This window comes from Zonotrichia albicollis, chromosome 3 (assembly GCF_047830755.1).
Source record: "Zonotrichia albicollis isolate bZonAlb1 chromosome 3, bZonAlb1.hap1, whole genome shotgun sequence".
Taxonomy (NCBI): domain Eukaryota; kingdom Metazoa; phylum Chordata; class Aves; order Passeriformes; family Passerellidae; genus Zonotrichia; species Zonotrichia albicollis.
In genome coordinates, this window is record NC_133821.1 from 79,396,580 (window position 1) to 79,415,569 (window position 18,990).

General features: G+C 36.9%; 1 protein-coding gene across 1 annotated transcript in view; it reads right to left on the reverse strand.

Annotated features, from left to right (window-relative positions):
• Positions 1-18,990, reverse strand: part of SLC16A10 (solute carrier family 16 member 10) — a 65,719-nt gene that overhangs the window by 21,955 nt on the left and 24,774 nt on the right. The window contains exons 2-3 of the mRNA XM_005485127.4: positions 4,024-4,168; positions 577-1,015 (exon numbers count right to left, since the gene is read on the reverse strand). Of these exons, the coding sequence (XP_005485184.3) occupies positions 577-1,015; positions 4,024-4,168 (584 nt within the window). The remainder of the gene's footprint in view (positions 1-576; positions 1,016-4,023; positions 4,169-18,990) is intronic.

Genomic DNA, 18,990 nt, shown 5'->3' on the forward strand with positions numbered 1-18,990 from the left:
AGCTCACCTGGCAGCTGTGGGACAGGGTAAGAGCAGCAGTTACATGAATGCTATAAAATGTAGTAAACTAAAAGGCTGAGGTTTGAGAGACAGAAAAATCCATGTATTTTGCTTTCAATAAACCTGAAACATGGAGAATACAACAGAGTCTGAAAATTGACACTTTAACAAACCTCCATACAAAGGAACAAAAATTACACTTCTGGAATGTTTTACTCCTTTCACACTGCATCTAAAACACACAAGTGTCATTGGCTATGTATGCAGCTGAGTACCAAAATAAAGAATTCTCTTTGGAATAGTATAGAATACTTTTCAAATCTCTCTTTTCATGGTTAAAGGATTTTAAACCTTGCATTGAGACCAAAGAACAAAGATTTTATCCAGCTTAACTAATACTTCTGATTAAAGCACTCTTTTAATAAGACAACATCCAAATTAATTTTGTGTTTCTCCCCAACACAACCTGCAGTTTAAATCTGGCTTCCAATCACCAATTGCTTTCTTTAGCAATAACACAAAGGCAAGTATGTATAGTTTCAAACACATCACACCCAGAAAGAAATGTGCACTTACCAAGTGAACATAAGGCACAAAGTATCCAAAAAGTGCAGCTGGAATCCCTAAAGCCCAGATTCGGTAGCTGAGAACTTTGAAAACTGAGAAGTTGCAAATCTTTTTCGCAGGAGGTAATTTGAATTTTCCCTTCTTTCCTCCCTCCTTGCCTTTGGTGTTGGGAATGAGAGGTTTGTACGTAAATCCAGCCAGGAAGAGAACAAACATAAGGATGCAGAGGACCCTCAAGGTGTTGAAGAGGTCGACAGAGTCGAGGAGGACCCTGAGGAGGAAGGGCAGTGACACTGTGAACAGGCTGCTGCCCGCAGTGACAATGCCATTCACCAGTCCCAGGCGCTTCTTGAAGTAGTGCCCGAGGATGACCAGGGAGGGCTGGTAGGCAAAGGAGCAGCCACAGGCAAACACGATCCCGTAGGTGAAATACAGAGGTTCAATGGTGCTGTACCAAAAGAAAAGAACAAATCATCAGTGTTTGGTAAGGCAGTGGATGCTCATGCACCTGGAAGTGACAACAAAACAGCTTCTCAATCGATCAACACAACTCACTACTGTAAATAAGAGTTTGTATATACTTCTAGTTGAATAGCACTGTATCAGCTTAATTCACCAACTAGTCTATCTCCTTCCACTGAAAAATTTCACAGAGTTCACTGAACAGGTAAAAAAAAAATTAAATTCAATTCTAATAACATCAAATAATGGGGCTAAAAAAAGTTTTAAAAATCACTGTCAAGGCAAATTAGCCAAATGTAAGTTCAACCATTGCTAGGTTTTTGGATTTTTTTTTTCCCAAAGAAAATTGTATTGTTTTGATTTACACATTTCTTCACTATGCTAGCAGGTCAAATGTTATACTGAACTCTCCTCATGAACCCATAAAAACAAGTAAACAGTTTGTTATGAAAATAAAGTAACAAACGTGGCAAACATAATTAATACTGAAAAATAAAATATTTAAATAATGACAAAATTTTGTGATGTAATACATTAATAAATTATAGACTCTTTAGGTATTAATTTTTTAGACAAATAGTCTCCTTTTGAATAAATATTTTAAATTCAGTGGTTTGGCACATATATTGAATATGCTAAGAAAGAACTAAAATTCTTAATAAGAAATGAAACATTTCATCTCATAGGAAGGTGGATCTTCATCATGAAGTTCACTATTATTACCATTTACTCTACAACTGAAATAAAGCAGACCCATTGTAATTGATCACAAACACGTGACATGAATAAAAAGTACTTGTGCAAGAAATGTTAAAAGTATGAAGTAACAGTAGCAGTAGAATTAATTAAACTAGTGCTGTAGTACCAGTTAGTGAAAGAACACATTTTTTAACATTTAGATGAAGGCAGGGGGCAAGAAATTGTTGAGTTTTCTGAGGCAGCACATGAGAGTTTATATAATTTTTTAATGATATGTTTACAATGAACCCTCACCTCTTGTTTTATCAGTTAACACCTGCATTTAAAGCACTTCTGGAAAACAGTTACTCTTTTTAACTCTAACTTTTTTTAAATGAGCGTGAATGCTTTATGTAGTGCTTTTCATGACAGGATGCAACCTGCCAGCACCCCTCTGTAAAAAAACCAATTCCACAAGCTCCCTATGCAAGAACTTCTTAGGAAACAGTATTTGACTAATCAAGGTCTGACTCCAGGTACTCTGGGTTTGTGTATTATAGTGAAAAATAATTAATTGTAACATAATATTGTCACCTTCTATATTAAACTATCAATTTCTGAAACTGATGATACACAACATAAGCCAGCAGAAACAACAAAAGGGGAAAGACTTATTACCTTTATTAATGGAAAATAACCAGGAAAATAAAACCAGAAGTTACAAAATGAGAGGAGTAACATCATGCAGGGAAGACAGTGAACTTTTGCTTCCATATGTAAATTCACTCAAAGAGTCTGCAGCACAACATGCATATTAAAATATTGTCCTGCATTATAAACACATCTTAATTTCCTAAGACATAAAATTTATATTAAGAAATTGGTGCAATGCAAAAGCAGTAGATCATATGACATTTGCCTACTTTACAGTATTTTACTTACAGAACACTGGCTTCTGTAACTGAACTACGCTCCTTTAATGAACTGATAACATCACAGGCATAAATCATTTTAGTGTCAGCAACATAATGAAACACCAAGTATGCACACCAGCCTGGCATGTACTCTTACAAGAATTCACCTCTCAAAGTGCTCTTCAAAGTTTAGTTAAGCTGAAATATTTTTAAAGCCTTTACAAAACAACTTGCTCTTGCATGTCTCTTCTGTGCCATTGTTCAACAGGGTATCAGACAAACACAAGAATGATCTTTATCTAATGACAAGGGTGGTTTGGTATTCATCACTCAACATACTACTAGGTAGAAAGGAGGAAGAAAGACTTTTCCAAGACACATCTTTTAATTTTTTTGTTTGTGTAATAAAATTAATTAAGCCAAATATTTGCGCCAGGATTAACCATTCAGATCACAGCAGCTCACATCCATCTGATTCAGAGTACAAGCACAGAAAAGACATTCACAAGTTTTTTGCCTGCATCAATACATTTGCACCTAAATGGAAAGCTCTTCTGAATGTAGCTTGATTGTTCCTATACTTATTTTGCTAAGGGTGGGGACAAAAAAAGTCTCTGAAAACTAGCGGTAACTGGATTATTTTCCCACTACTTCTTACACTCTACCTTCACTAACAAATTTCTGACCATGACTAAACTAAGTAAATTTCCTGTTTCCTCATCTTCTACAGGGTACATGCCACAAATGAGTCACTCTTTAATTCCTTAAGATTTACTCTGCAAAAGTTACATGCAAATGAAAAAAACGAAAAGAAACACATACATTAATTGAAAACTAGAAGAAAAAAAAATCTAAAATGAATAAGTCTTAAGTATAGTCAATACACCAAGGTTTTCTCTATCTCCATGTTTGGCAATTGGACCAGTAAGAACAGAAGAAAACATCAAATTTCACTAGAATTTTAACAGCTTCCTGGAGGCTCTACTGTGTTTTGATCACCATTAAAACTTCCAAAAGAAAATTAAGGGGACAGGCCTGGAAGGGAAGACAACAACAATGTTTATGTACCTGTTACAACACAATGTACATCAAGCAAATATATAAGTTTATCCTGGACAATGCTGTTGATCTTATAGCACTAGTCTTGCTGTTGATATATTTATAAACAGTAGTTCCTGTTAAATAGGTATTCTTTTATTTATAAACATTAAGGTTTTTAAAATACTTTTTAAGTTGGAAGTTCACAAATCATAGTTTGAAAGACAAAACCAAACACAAAAGAAACAAGTTTTCTAAAGATAATATAAAGTAGCACTGTTTAACCCTTCTACTCATTAGATCAATATTACAACACCAAAAAATTGATAAAATACATTCAAAATTATGAATTTAAGTTTTTTACCTTACAAAAGAACTTGAAAGGAGTCCAACAAGCCCTACTGCAGCTCCAATAACAGCTACTTTTCGACAACCAAACAGGTCTGTGAATATGCTGACTATTGGGGAGCAGAAGAAGACCATTCCCATGGAAAGAGAGCTCACCCATGCTGCAAAATAGAAAAGACAACATTTTAGAAGACCAAGTGATTTCAGCTTTCAGTTAATACTTGTTTTCACCTAGGATTTTATGTTGCTGAACTAAAGCTGGGTAGCAACTGGGTAACTATTTTAAAAACATTTAACTACATATTGAAATATATTTACCTAACATGGTAAAAAAAAAAGACCCTAACAATTTATATAATCAACTAATTTAGATTTTATCAGCTCAAAGCATGCAATTAACTTTTTTGTAGCTATTACTCCTACTTTTTTTTTTTTCCTTATAAGCACAAAAACATTTCTCTAGTAACTAACCTATTATCCAAACTGATGCCTAGGTCATTAAAGACACCTTTGAGGATTCATATTCATTCTGGCATCAGTTAGTTCATTTCACTTGACTTAATGCTAGACCTTAATGACTTTAAACAGGTACATTTGCTGAAAAAAAGAGTAATAATTTTTAAATTTCATTACTAGTTGTATATCATACTGAACATCAATAATGAGCAACCAATATGCTTTTAGACTGCAATATAAACAATAGGAATGTGACTTTACTTTAGACTAAACAAACTTGAGTTAGTAAAACCGCTTTCCTATATATATAATGGGAAAATTTCACTACTTTTGATACTGCTTGAAATTCACAGACAACGTGAAAACTGTACTTGGTTTATTAGATCATTCAGATTCAATTCAAGTGACTCCACTACAGTTTCAGCCCCAAGTGGGGTTTTTTAGCACAGCTAGTAGTTACAACTAGTATGTTTGATATATATAGTAATGTATATATTGAAAATGGCCCTGCCTATATGGGGGGGAAAAAAATTGTCTAAACAGAAAGTGGAAAAAGCTGCTAATTCAAAATGAATTGGAAAAAATATTTTATTTTCATTTTGAATTATACAGAAGAAAGGACAACTCTTTCAACCTGAAAGAGTTTTCAATTTATGTAACTGGAATTTTGTTTAGAATATCTTTCCTAATGACATAGTTAGAAAAACAATTGTGATTTAGTGATGAAGACAAAATTACCTGGAAAAGCTTATAACTACAAGACCAAATAAAGTATATTTGCAAGTAAATCTACCACTACCAAAGCTTAGGAGATGAGTTGTCAAAGTGCCAATGAGCCCTATACATTGACTGAGACCTCATCGTGCAAGGCACTAACGACAGAAAAAGAAACTAACAAGCAAAAACTTGTTTCTTTTGAGAGTTTACAATGTAAATGAAAGACAAGAGAATAGATAGCTAGAGATAACCAGAAATGAGTACAAGAAACAAAACCTTTATTTTAGGTCAAACAATGCTTTCAACAAACCATGGCCTAACTGTCTGGGGAAGGGAGGGAGGGATGTGTGTTACTGGGATTTTTTGATCATGTGATAAAATAATAGAGTTTCAAGGCACAATCTAAGGTTGAGATGCTTTTATGGCCATTTCCTGTGTAGGGTTACCCCATATATGATAGCCCTGCTACCTTGCACCCCTGCAGCAAAATCTCAAGCTGTACGAAGGGACAGCAGAAGAGATTAGGAAGAACAAAGACCCATGACATTGCCTGAACAGCAAAGACCAAGTTTATGAAAGGTCTAGTTCCCTGCAGTAGGGGAAAGCTCAAGAGCACCTTGGGTGTGGCAGGACACAACTCCTCTGAGATCTGCCCCTATTACAGCCCCAATGGCTATTGATGGGACAAGACATCATACAACCCACAGTTTGCAGGCAGGACTCTAAGGGAGATGTTCTCACACAGCCTGGAGACCAGGCAGTTACAAAGCTTCTAAGAAGTCCAACTTCTACAAGACTCCTCATCCTTATACTTATCTTTCCCAGAGTGAGCCTGCAGTTTTACTGTTCAAAGGAAACTGCAAACACCAGGGGACAGAATGTCCATTTCAGCCTATCACCCTCCCAAATAAATGGTTACACCACCATGAACAGTCCTCAGCACCTCTGCATGAGTTGCAGGGCAGCACTAGGAATCAGAGTCCCCCTCCTGCAAGGCAAAGAGGCAGCTAAGCCTTGACAAGCATCCATCACAAGTTTCACTGGGTATGAAGGTACAAGGAATGGCTGAACCATCTGTCACCTTACCTGTCCAGGTACAAAAAGATAAAAAGGCAACAGACAGGAGACAAGCCCACCAGAGATGACTGGTTTTGAGAATTCAATCTCACATGACCCCCATTCATGGAGGCAAAAGCAGCAAAGAAAGTGGGCACCTAAAACTGAGCTTAAGTAGCTTGCATAAAGTAACTGACTAAATTACTTTAGAGCTACAGGCTGTGATTTTATTTCCATTCTACTTAGTGAAGTCCAGGTTTACAGTGTTTTTTAATGGCCTATACAGCTTATAAAATAATTGGAATATAAAAGGCTGAAGACATTCAGCTCAAATTAAACTAACATGTTGATTTTGTCTCTTTGTGCTTCCAGGCACTCATGAAAAAACTATGCCTTTTTCATCACTTGATTCTCTTTGTTTATTACAATAATGACAGGGCAGAGCCTAAAAGAGAAAGTTTCCACTGGTTTTCAACACAACAGACAGTTAAGATAAATGATGATGCCTTATCTGAAGCATTTCAGAATGGAATGTTCATGTGGGAATAAGTCCCACTGCAGAAGTGGGAGACCACTTATCTACCTAATGCCCTTCAAATTACTGCTTCAGGTTAGTAAGTTGCTCTCATTAATCTACAGAAATGTAGTTTAGAGATGTGGTTGGCATGTTTTGTATGAACAGCTTTATTATCTATTGAAAAGAATATTCCTGAAGTTAAACTTCACCTCTATACATAGATCAAAAAAATGTACTGCCTTCTTCCTTTGTAAAGAAACCTTGCACCAAAAATAAACAGAACAGTACATGAGTAAATCTTTAAATGCCCTAATGCAAATAATTCTTGCTGTGATATCTTCATTCTACAAAGAAATTTTTGGCTTTTAAATATATTCAATAGATCCAAGTAATTTTTGATCTCACTTCATTTAAGTAAGTTTTCAAGTACCCTTATACTTTTTCATTCAGTATGAAAAATGTACATTGAATTGTCTTCCACACTTTTTCAAACAGATATTACAACTGTCCTAAGTAATACAAAAAATTACAAGTGCTGCTTGCCAGAATACTGAGCGCTCTCTAGAGCAGTTATTACATATTAATTAAAGTATTTCTCCTCCAGGCTACTGGCTGCCTTCCTGGCACAAGCTGGCCATACTCCAGAGCTGCTAATTCAGATATTAATACAGCACCTAATTGCTACATATAACTGTATTCATACTCATACACAAAACATTTTGATTGCTATAGAAGAAAACCTATTTCTACTTTAAGGACTTAAATATTCCTTAAGGCACTGAAAGTTAAGAATTAACTCCTCAAAACATGTAATTTTCTGTGCATTTAACAATTCCCAGGCTTCCCTAGAAGATGGAAAAGTAGTCATCCTTAAGATAAAAGTATCAGACCAGGGAGCACCTGTACTGAAAAGTCTATTTGTTCTGTGCCAGTGAAATACACAATGGATTACAAAACCTCAAAGTTTCACTATAACTAGAATTATTCAAACATGAAAGTCACAGCTACATGTTCTTTCCTGATCAGTTCACTGAAAAGCTGAACATATATTCTGATACTTCTTTAATTATTTCCTCTGTTCAAAACTCTACTGCAATGCAACTATACCATGTACTCCAAAAATATGCTGCTGTTCTACCATGACTCTTTAAAAATTAAATAACTATTATTTTAAATAGTGCCTTTACTATAAATATAGTATCTAATATCTGAGCACTTTCAGAATTATTCCCACTGTCACAGTTAGATTACACAATGAATATTTATCTGTCAAATTATAAACCAAGCTATTAAATATTTTAGTTCATTTTTTTAGAGTCAAGCACTAGGATTTACAGGACAACAAAAAAGAAAACATTATTATCATATTCTATTGGAATGCTTTATCATGCACAAATTTAAATAAAGGCTACTTGTCCAAAACCTTCTGGTTTAAAACCAATTTTTTCTAAGAATTACAATAAGGAACTTAGCAGTTTTATCCTCAAATGCCTTACAAGTGTTTGGCTCAACACAGTAGTAACACCCTTCATTCTTTAACAAGCTTCAAGATGGTGGTTTTTTTTTAATATTTTCCCTTGAGATTGTTCTGGTTGAGAAAGAGAACAAAATGCTGCTGTCTAGAAGACAAGCAATGTGGGGCAAGAAAAATAAAGGCACTTAGTAACTTCTAAAAGCTCAATTAGCTTGAATAATACTTAGCTTTCACTAAGTTATTAGTTACAATTTATGCAAGCATAAGGAGGCCTGTATGTAATCTCCCAGCCTCAAACCACTAACAGCTGAGAGACTTCTTAAGCCTATTATTATTTGTTTTTCTTTATACATAAATTTGGACATTACTTCTTTTTCCACTGCATTTTTCAATATTCTGGCAATTTCTCCTCCATGAACTGCCAAGCTTCCTTGGAACACTGGTGTATTTTCAGCTTCCACAACTTCTTACAGCAAAAAACTCCATAATTTAAATATGGAATGGGTAAAAGATCCATACTTCTATTATGGCCATTTACACAGATATTCTCTTCAGCAAAGTGTAAGATTGACTGCCATAAAAAGATTTGTTATGAGAATAGTTTGGAAATTTGAGAGATCCTGTTCTGGAGGAAACAAAAGTGGTTGCTGAAAGTTATTTATGGAAATAATTTGCATGTCTCCAGCTAGTATTAATAATTCCTTGCCTGTTAAATCACATTTACATGGCATTTAATTTTTAAAACAACAAGATAATTGCAAAGCCATGTAGATCAAAGATTGATTTAGCCCAGAATCCTGTTTCTGACCACCACAAAGTAATTAGACAAAGACCTCTGGATAAAGAGCTAGCATGCTTTTTCCCTGGCTACATCCTTCCAAGATTCAGCAATAAGAAGCTTAGGAACTGCCTAAGTAGAATGCTGCATCTAACCATTCAACAGGAACATTCAGTTCCATCAATATTATTTTGGCTTCCCTGCTTTTGTTGTAATCAGTTACAGAACATGCTCAGGGCACCAGCACCACATTAGAAATAACTCCCCTTGGCTTTGAACTTACTCATATTTAATTCCTCCACTATAAGAAACAAGAATTAATCATCCCTGCTGAGGTTCCTCTTGAAACCCATGATTTTATGGGCCCTTATCAGATCTGTTCATACTAATTTCTTCTCCAAAATGAAGCAACTTTTTGATTCAGTCTGTCTTTGTACAGAAGATGTACTTTGCCCCTTTATATTGAGTACATCCCACTGTTTCTGAGACCAGGTAGCCAGAATTGCATGCTTATTATGCAATAACTTATGTAATAATGTTTCTTTATTTCCCAGTCTCTATGTTCTAATTATACTTCCTTTTTTCTCCCTCTTTTTGTTCTTTATGTATTGCAGCTGCTTCTGAGTAAATATGTTTATAAAACTATCCATGACCTTATTTTCCTACAAATGCTAATGATGTCCGAAGGTGCAGACACCTTTTTTACCACTTATTTAGATTACCTTTCTCCTCATGAGACACATACATAAGCTGAGTTTAATTTGCCATATTAATCACCCAGCAGTAACAGAAGAACACAGCAAGTCTAGTGGTCAGCCAAAGCTATCTTCTTTTCATTCATGTACTGCAATGGGACAAAACCCCAACTGAAATTGCAACAAAGGATATTCCAATTAGATGTCGTGAAAATTTTCACCATAAAGTTAGTCAAACTTTAGAAAGTGTGACCCAAAAATGTAGTGGAAATTCCTTTCTTGGGTGTATTTAAAACTTGACTGGACAACACTGAATAACTCAGATCTAGCTGATCTAACTCAGAGGTTCAATATATTTTAACTAGGCTGGCTTTGAGTGAAGGGTGTCAGACCAGATAACCAGAGTTATTCCATATAATTCATGGAACAGTACTGTTCTAAATTCCTGCTTCTTGAAAAACTGGATTCTGAAGATCATGTTAAACATCAGCAGTTCTTAAGGAAAAAAAAAAAGTCTGGCAATATGAATTTCTTCAGGTAAACAAAAAAAAAAAACACAAAACAAACCTAGTCATAGGAATAAAACTGTTTTCCCCCTAAAAATATGAGGGAGTTGCGGGTATCCTTGAACTGTAAACCAAATAGATCCTAACAAGCAAATCATACGAGACCTATTATTAAAACTGGAGATGTAAAATTCATTGCTTAGACCTACTGTATCTCCCTCCTATGATGCAATTTTTCCATCAGTATCGTTTTTTTCTTCTTGCCTTGTGCCCAGAAGCACTGGGTTATCCTTTGCCTAAGGCACTCCAGATACATTCTCTTTTATCCATTTTTTTTTTCTCCAGGGAAAGCCAGTAATTTCCAAAAGAGGGAATTGCTCAGCAGATATTAGTTACCTATCATCAACACAACCATTGGACCCAACAAATATTCCAATATCCTCTGAGAGCCTCTGTAAGTCAGCCTCCTGGAAATTGCCACCCCATTTTTATCTAACCTATCACTACCCAAAGACAACATCAAATACCTTGTGCTACATGTTTTGCTTACACCTGCCTGTGAAAATTGTTCCAGAACCTCCTCAGTAAATTCTCATGAATTGTGAGGAATTTCATTAGTTGTGGGTGCAAAAGGGAAAGCAACTGGTTTTCACACTGCCACTCCTATTACTGAGTAATCCACAGATCCCAGAACAGTATGTCAGTGCAAAAGGAAAGCAGATGTTAAAATGCATGTACAAACACACTTAGAATCCCTACTGTCAAAAAAAGTCCACTGCTTCTTGTATCCAAAGAAGAACTGCTGATCCCATTAGAGAAAGTATGTGTTTAAGGACTAAAAATAAATTTATGACATAATGCTGCCACAGGAAGTATCCTATACTCTGAACTCAGGTTACATGACTACAGCTTCCAGTTTGCTTACTTTCCCGTGTTTAGTTTGCAGATGTCTGAGCTAGGCTCTCCCTTAAAGCAATACTATCAAAAATTTTTTTTTTAATTATAAATTAAGCAGAAATTCTGAAATACTTTGGTCAAAGATAATTGAGTGCAAAGAAGTACCAACTCTTTTGGATACCAAGCCTATATTGCACATGCTTTGGAAATCAGAATTATCTGTAAAGGATCTAGTCAGATTTCCATAACACACTCAGATCATGGTCAACACATGAAGATTTATGAACCAGGATCCAACAGGAATACAAGGCATTGGGGGGTTTCCCCCCAACGTTCTTTTTTTCTTGTCCCTGAGGAAAAAACCTTTTATTGAATAACCTTATTACTGAAAAATACTGGTTGTTACCATGCACCTGAATCCCTATAAAGAGACCTTTCAACAGACACCTTGTTTCCATATCACAAAGCATGAAAGCACAACCTCTGCTTTCAGGTCATTATCAGGTAGTTTAAATTAGTTTATTCTGAATGAAAGACTGAACACTCCCAGATTTTGCCAACAGCTGTAAGCTCTCCTGTGTTTATGCATAGCATCTCTTCAGTGTATTGCCTCTTGACCATCCAAAATGCTTCTTCAGGTTCGTGTATGCCATGTTGAACTTAATGCAAGAAGGTGGAAGGAAGCATAAACTCGCCAACAAGTTGTAACATTGCTGTGCAAGCAAACCAAGCTTGTTGGTGTAAAAAACAAAACCAAACATTCTGTCAAGTCAAATCATAGGCTTATTTCTTTAAAGGCTTTTTACTCTATATTCTTTCATATGAGGTGTGACAGATACACCAGCAAGTGCCAAAGAGTCACACATATCCCTAATACAGTGATCCTTCCCAAGCTTGCCACTGATCAGAATTGGACTAATTTCACCCTCTGTGAAAGTAACGACATGACAAAATCAGAATTTCTACTAACTCCTGTGTGCATAAGCAGCAGGAAAACAGAACAGTGGAAAAAAAAAAAAAGAGTATTCATATACTGACAAAACATCCCACACTACTGCAACTAGCCAATTATTTAAGTACCTTCTAATTTACACTTGCTGTATTAACACAAGTTTAGGCAGAGTCTTGTAGCTTTATTTTTTTCTTATTGGCTTCCCCTTTAACAAAAGGGATAGTAATGGTGAATGCAAACCAAGTTCCATGGGAACCTATCAGAAAATCCCACCTACCATGGGAAGCTATCACAAAATTTTCACAAACAAAGGGGGAGAAAATATAAACCTGAAACAGTTAAAAATGTACTTATAGGCCAACAATTCTTACTACTAGAGAAACTGCAACTCTTCTACATATTTGGAAAAGCTAGATGAAAATAAACAAATGCTTAAGTTAATAGAAGCTAAAACAAAAGCTCAAAAGTGTAGTGTTAGATAAAATATTGCTGCTAGAGATTTTAAGTGTTAAGCCTTCAGGAACCTTTAAAGGAAGGTTGAAGTAAATCATTAACAGAAAAACATGTGCATTTGGGTTTCATAGCAAACTGAGTTTGACCTTTGACACTTAATAAAGTCTGAAAATGCTGTGGTAGGAAGAATAAACAAGGAACAAATCGATAAGAAATGGCTGTAACCACTTGTTTTTCCATTTAGGAGTCATACTAGAATGTTTTCTGCTGAGACTCTTTTCAAAGTACAATGTAATCACATTTTTAACTAACAGCCTAAAAAATTGAGCTCCAGAACTGATTTCCAGGCACATTTTTATCTTTCCTTTCCTCCTCTCAAATTAGCACTGGTTTGTTTGTTCATTTTTTTTTTAATTCCGAACAGTTGAAGGCCAAGAATCATGTTCTGTTTTGATTTAGGATCAGTAATTTTCTGCATAAGGAAGTAGCAGCTATTAACTTCAAAGAAGATACTCTGATTTTTCAAGAAAGATTTAATCCTAACTGCTCTCCCAACCAACAGCTGCATACATTCCAAACTTATTTGCAACCAAACATTATACAATGGTCTTGTGTTTTAGAGCTATAGCATAGATTAAAACTCAAGATTCAAATTCCTAAACTCTTAATGGGGTTAGTCTCCTTTCTTTCCCTCACCTCCCTTGCACTGGGGCAAGACCTGCAAATCAAGGTTGCCCTTTAACTGACATGGGCATTCATTTCACTTCTACAGGAAATCCTTGTGAGACCATGAAGATAAAAGCAGCACGGTAAAGAAATCTTACTTTGCAAGTAGGTGTGGTTCACTATTGGAAGTTCAGGAGGACAGACTGCCACCAAGCAACTCACAAACTAACCCTGACTTTTCACATTAAAAGATCCTTCTGAGTCTCTCAGGATTGGCTAAAAGACCCCACTACATGTCAGTACCTTCAGCTGGACAGATTCTAACAGCTCTGCTTCCCTGATTCCATCAATGTACTCCCCTTATGTTCTGTATGTCCCTAGAAAATAATCAAACTTTAGGTTTTCAATCCCTACTCACAAGGCTCAAACTGTTATCTAAAAGATATTCCCATGTTACAAACTAGCCTTTTCCACCCTCCACCCCAAAGCAGTCATCAGCCAATAGGCATTTTAAGCAAGGGACAGGTAGAATAACAAAACTCTATTATGCAGGTCAAATAAAACAGAAAAACAAGTGACTTTAGGGCAAATCATTTAGTTGCTGCAAAAAGTAAGTATTTTTCAAGGTAAGATCTGATTGTTTAACTTGCACCTGCTTCAGAGGGGAATCTGTATTTGCACAGAAACAACAGTGCCTATTTTGCAACACAACTTTACAAACCAAAAACCAGACAAATGTTCCACATGCCTGCATTTAATAATACAAGTACAAACACTGAACTACACAGCAAATTTCTGTATTTGGCCTTAAAACACTATTTTGTGCTATTGTTATGTGGAAAGTACATTTGACTTTAAAGCAAGGAACCTTCAGGTTGAAGTGAGGTGACAATTAAAAAGTTCAGTATATGTTCTTCATAAAGAATGCTTTCTTGTTTTTCCAGATAATTTTATCAATCCTATCACAAAGACAATGCCAAGTCGATACAGAAGTCCAAAACTGGATTATTTTTAAGCAACACTAAGAGTTGGATACCATTTTCAGAGGCTGAAGAAAAAAAGGGGACTTCCACACATTTAATTTTCTTTTACTCACCATCCCTACTCTCCTCCCTTCAAATACAGGAAACTTAAGTCAAACAACAGGGGCATCTTAAGTTTCTGGACAGCAAGCAAATAAATTAAAGTAACCTCCCTTTCATAGGACTAATAGTGAGAGGAAATCATTTGCATGGAAAGCTTGATAAGAGCAGACAGCACGTGTGAAGGAATAAATCTTTATGTCAGCGTGTGCCCTTTATATCAGTTACACTCACGTGCACTCTAACCCTTGCAACCAAGTGAACCAGCCACTGTTAACTCTTGACCTTGTTCTTCTCTCTCACTCCCATGCAAAATTTTTAAGTCTGCCAATATGACTCACTGGGACAATAAACTATTTCTCATTAACTTAATACCAGCTACCCAGGCAGCTATCTGTCTGACTTCCAGCAATCCAAAAGGCCAGGTTGCCATTCATCTAGAAAACTTGCACAACTTGCTACACTGCACACACAGTGAGTATTTTTATCTTAGCTAAGCAGCTGGATGTGACTTGCTGCATAGGTCAGCCTGACAGATACAGGACGTGTGCAATACAGCTTGTTGAAGTACTCAGCAGATTTGGAGCTCACACCTGCATATTTTTGGTTATTATGAACAAAGGATTTTGAGTGGAGTCTCAACATTGCAAATACCACAGGTTGCAGTTATAATCTGGATGATATTTACAGTTAGTAAAGCACAAAAATTTTTTAAACAAAATGCTTTCCAATAAGCTGTTGAATCAAGACACCCTCCCCCGAGACAGAACATACTGTCCAAACCCCATTTTCTGGAAGAGCCTTAAGTCAAACCAATGGGCAGGAACTTGGGAGAGTCACTTTTTATCAATCTTTAATGTTTGTTTTTCTTTCCAAGGAAGGTGGAAGAGATAGGAAAGGAGAGTTTGTACACCTACTGCCGAGAAAGGCAGCATGGATTGAGCACCTACCACAGAGGGACTTGCTCTTATAATGCCAGCATGCCCTGGGGCTGTAAGATCTTTGTATTTCTAAACATGCTACTTTCCCCTAGTTAAAAACAAGCCACAAACCAGAAGTGGTTTCTCAAAACAGCGGTTCCCAAACTTGCTTCCCAGGAGGTAGCAGGAGGAGCTGCAGCTGTAGATTCACCCTGTGCTCCCAGAGCTGGCAATGCCTTCCTGGTATCCAAAATGATTTTTTCTGGATTAAAGAACTGACTCCCGAAAATGCCATGGGGTTTCCTGGGCATCCAGGCATGGCATTAGGGAAATTGGAACTACGTGGTGTTTAAGCTCCCTTCCAATCCAAACTATGCTACGGTTCTCTGACAAAAATGTTTAGGGGCTTGGTTTTTCCTTAAGAAACACTACTGAGAACCACTCACTAAAATCTATTTTAAAGGAGCACCATACTTATTTCAAGTTAATAATCTAGAGCTGAGAATATAAGTTTGTGGTGGATTAAACTTGGTTAGACACCAGGCACCCACCTAGCCATTCTACAACTCCCCTCCTCAGCTCAGGACAGAGGAGAGAAAATAACTAAAGGCTCATGGGTTGAGATCAAAGACAAGGAGATCAGTCACCAATTACTGTCATGGGCAAAACAGGCTCAGCTTAGGGAAATGAGTTTAATTTGTTACCAATCAAATCAGATTAATGAAAAATAAAACCTAATCCTAAAATGTACATTCCCCTTCCTCCTGGGCTCAATTTCATTCCCAAATTCTCTATCTTCTCCCTTCAGTGGCACAGAGGTACTGAGAATGAGGTTACAGAGAGTTCATCACATGCTGTCTCTGCTGCTCCTTCCTCCTCACACTCTTCCCCTGCTCCACCATGGGATCCCTTCCACAGGGGACTGTCCTCCACTAACTCCTCCAGTACAAATTCTTCCCATGCCCAGCAGTTCTTCCTGAAATGCTGTGCAGACCCTACAACATTTTTCACATACGAGAGTCCTCTTTAGCATTACGGGTTCTCTCCTATTCTGTATTGTATTACTTTCCAAAAATTATATAGTTATGCCTAAGACATCAAATCAGCTCTGAAAATACTGAGTATCCTTACAAATTAAATACTTTAAGTTTTTGTATAGATAAAATCCCATCAAAGATAAGGAGTAATAATGCCTATATAAAAAATAAAAATTGTGTATGAACAATCATAACTGGAATAAATTTGTTGTTTTAGTCAAGAACGATATCTTTGTAGTCCAATAATGCTTGAACTACATTACTTATTCTTTGACTGTGCATCCACCTACTAGCAATTCTTTACCAAAACTGTGGTTAAAAAAACCCAAGAACACCACAACACACACCAGTCCATCAAATTTTGGTTAGGGTTACAATCTTCTGAAGATTGTTTTAAAGAAAAAAAATAGTTTTGCTTGATAAAGACCACACTATCTTAGTAATAAAACTGATGTTTTTACTGACTATTTTGCTGTATTCTGGAAAAAAAATCAAAAGTCCAAAGCTCTTATTTATAAAATAAGTAGGTAAAACAACAAAAAACTGAGCCAATCATACTGCTGGTTCTTTTCCTCCCCTTTTTTCACCAATACCTTTAGCTCTTCAAGCTTCTGGATGCCTGTTTTAAAAAGACTCTTTGTACCCACCATGAGCAAACAAATGACCAGGCAGTGTCCAGTATAATTGTTTTTTTAAGTCCTGGATTAAAACTTTGTTTATTACTTCCTTAATGTAAGCTGGCTTGGTGTTTGGGGTTTTTTTTTTAAGAGAAACTATAAAATTTAGTCAAGGAATCAGCTGTCTCCTTCAAATATCTGATGGAAATTGGAAGATCTTAGGAAGTTTCAATGCCCTACTCCTTTACTGTTCACTAGAAAAAATTTTTGTTTATTGAAAAGAAGCCTAAAAACACCACTCTTCCTAGAAACTAGCAGTCTTGCTTAAGTGGGCAAACATTAAATACTTTCTTGCAATGACACAGCCATTTTTCTTCTGTCAAAAGCAAGAACTGGTACATGAACAGTACCGATTTTTTTCCAGTTATTATGCATACTAGTACATTACCAAACAGTATAACAGCTATCACAAAAGACAAGCACCCAATTATTTCTGCTGAAGGCTCAATCTCCATGCAATAACATTTGACTCTGATTTCTTAGAATCTCTGCATTTTACACATGTTCTATTTTATCAGCTTCCTACCTAAGCACTAAGTGGCTCAGCTACTACCACCATTTATACAACCACATTTACTTCAGTGCTATTTCTAGAACTCTATCAATTAAGGAATTACACCGACAATTTTCCACCTATGCAGTTTAACTCCATATGAGTAAGTGAACTATTATTCCCTTTTTTCTGATTTTAGGGGAAAAGAAGCAGTAAAAATAACATTAAGCCTAACAAAAGTACTATTACAACAGTAACTGTCATTAGATAATGTGTATACAGTTAGATCAACATTAATAACACATATACAATACATACATTCACATTTCATACAAAGGAAAAAGTCTCACTCTTATAATGATCTAAAAAGCTCAAGACATAGGGCTTCTTTCACTAACCACGAAATTACAGTTTTGGAAAGACAAAAAGGGCAGAAAAAGCAACACAACAAGAAAAGGGGTGTTAAGTGTATTACATGCAAGTTCCTGAACAAAGATTTTGAACCCTGTTCATGGAGTACAACTCTACTGAGCTTGGCCAAGGGCTGCTGCCAGCCCCACGAGTGACCTCAGCAGGTTGTGTCTTGTGTGGAGCTCCTGCTGCTCAGCGCTGGGCTATGCAGTGCAGGGTTGGCTGCAGGCACACAGGGGCACAGAGGCAGTGGCAGGACCGAGAGCCCAAAAAGCATCCTTCTTCCAGGAGCCTTCATCCCTGACAGCTCCAGCCTGTCTCCATGCCCCAAGGAGCACTGGGGTGAAGGCAGGGAGGGAACCCAAGGCACAGGCCCAGAAGAGGGGACGCTCTGGCCTGTTCTTGAGCCCCCATGGCCAGGTGAGCCCATGCCAGGGCACTTTCAGAACCAAGGGAGAGTATTGACCTGGGTCATGGGACATACTGGGGGAAGAGCATTTCAGGATTACACAAGTAACTTAAGGGATGTTTATGGGAGGAACCAGGGAGATGTTTAGGGGTTTTGGGGAGGAACAAGTGTGGAAAAGTAAGAATTATGAGGAAGTAAAAAGCATTGCCCATATGTGAGCAGTTTGCTGGCTGGTATGGTCATCTCAGCACACCCTGCCCCTGCCAAGCACAGCCTGTCCTGTCTGCTTGCTAAATTCCTATTTAAACTTCTCCTGGTAAAGGCATCTGTGCTCATATCTGAGTGTCTGAAACCAGCAGGAAGGATCCACAATGCAAACATGCACACATATATTATAAATACAGATACACACACATTCACACTACCAGAACCCCATTCTGTTCAGCTAGAGAGGGGAGTGGGATGTCACCAGTAGTGCTGTGTTCATGTGAATGGTGCTATTGGAGTGCCTGCCAGTTAATCTGTACATGTGTACATGTGGTGTGCATGTGCACTGTGTGACACAAAGCAGCAGCAACTTCACTGCTCTCAGGCTGTCAGATCTGGCCTGAGATTTTCCCAAACATTTAGAACCAGAGAAAAAAAATTATAGCCCTACTTAAAATACACTAGTCCTCCCCTTCTGGTCTAAGCTTGTATTTCCAGCAAGTTGCACTTGTCACACAACACAATTAGTTCTTTCTTACACCAGTCAATGAAAAACTAGTGACATAGCAAAGCTCAGCAG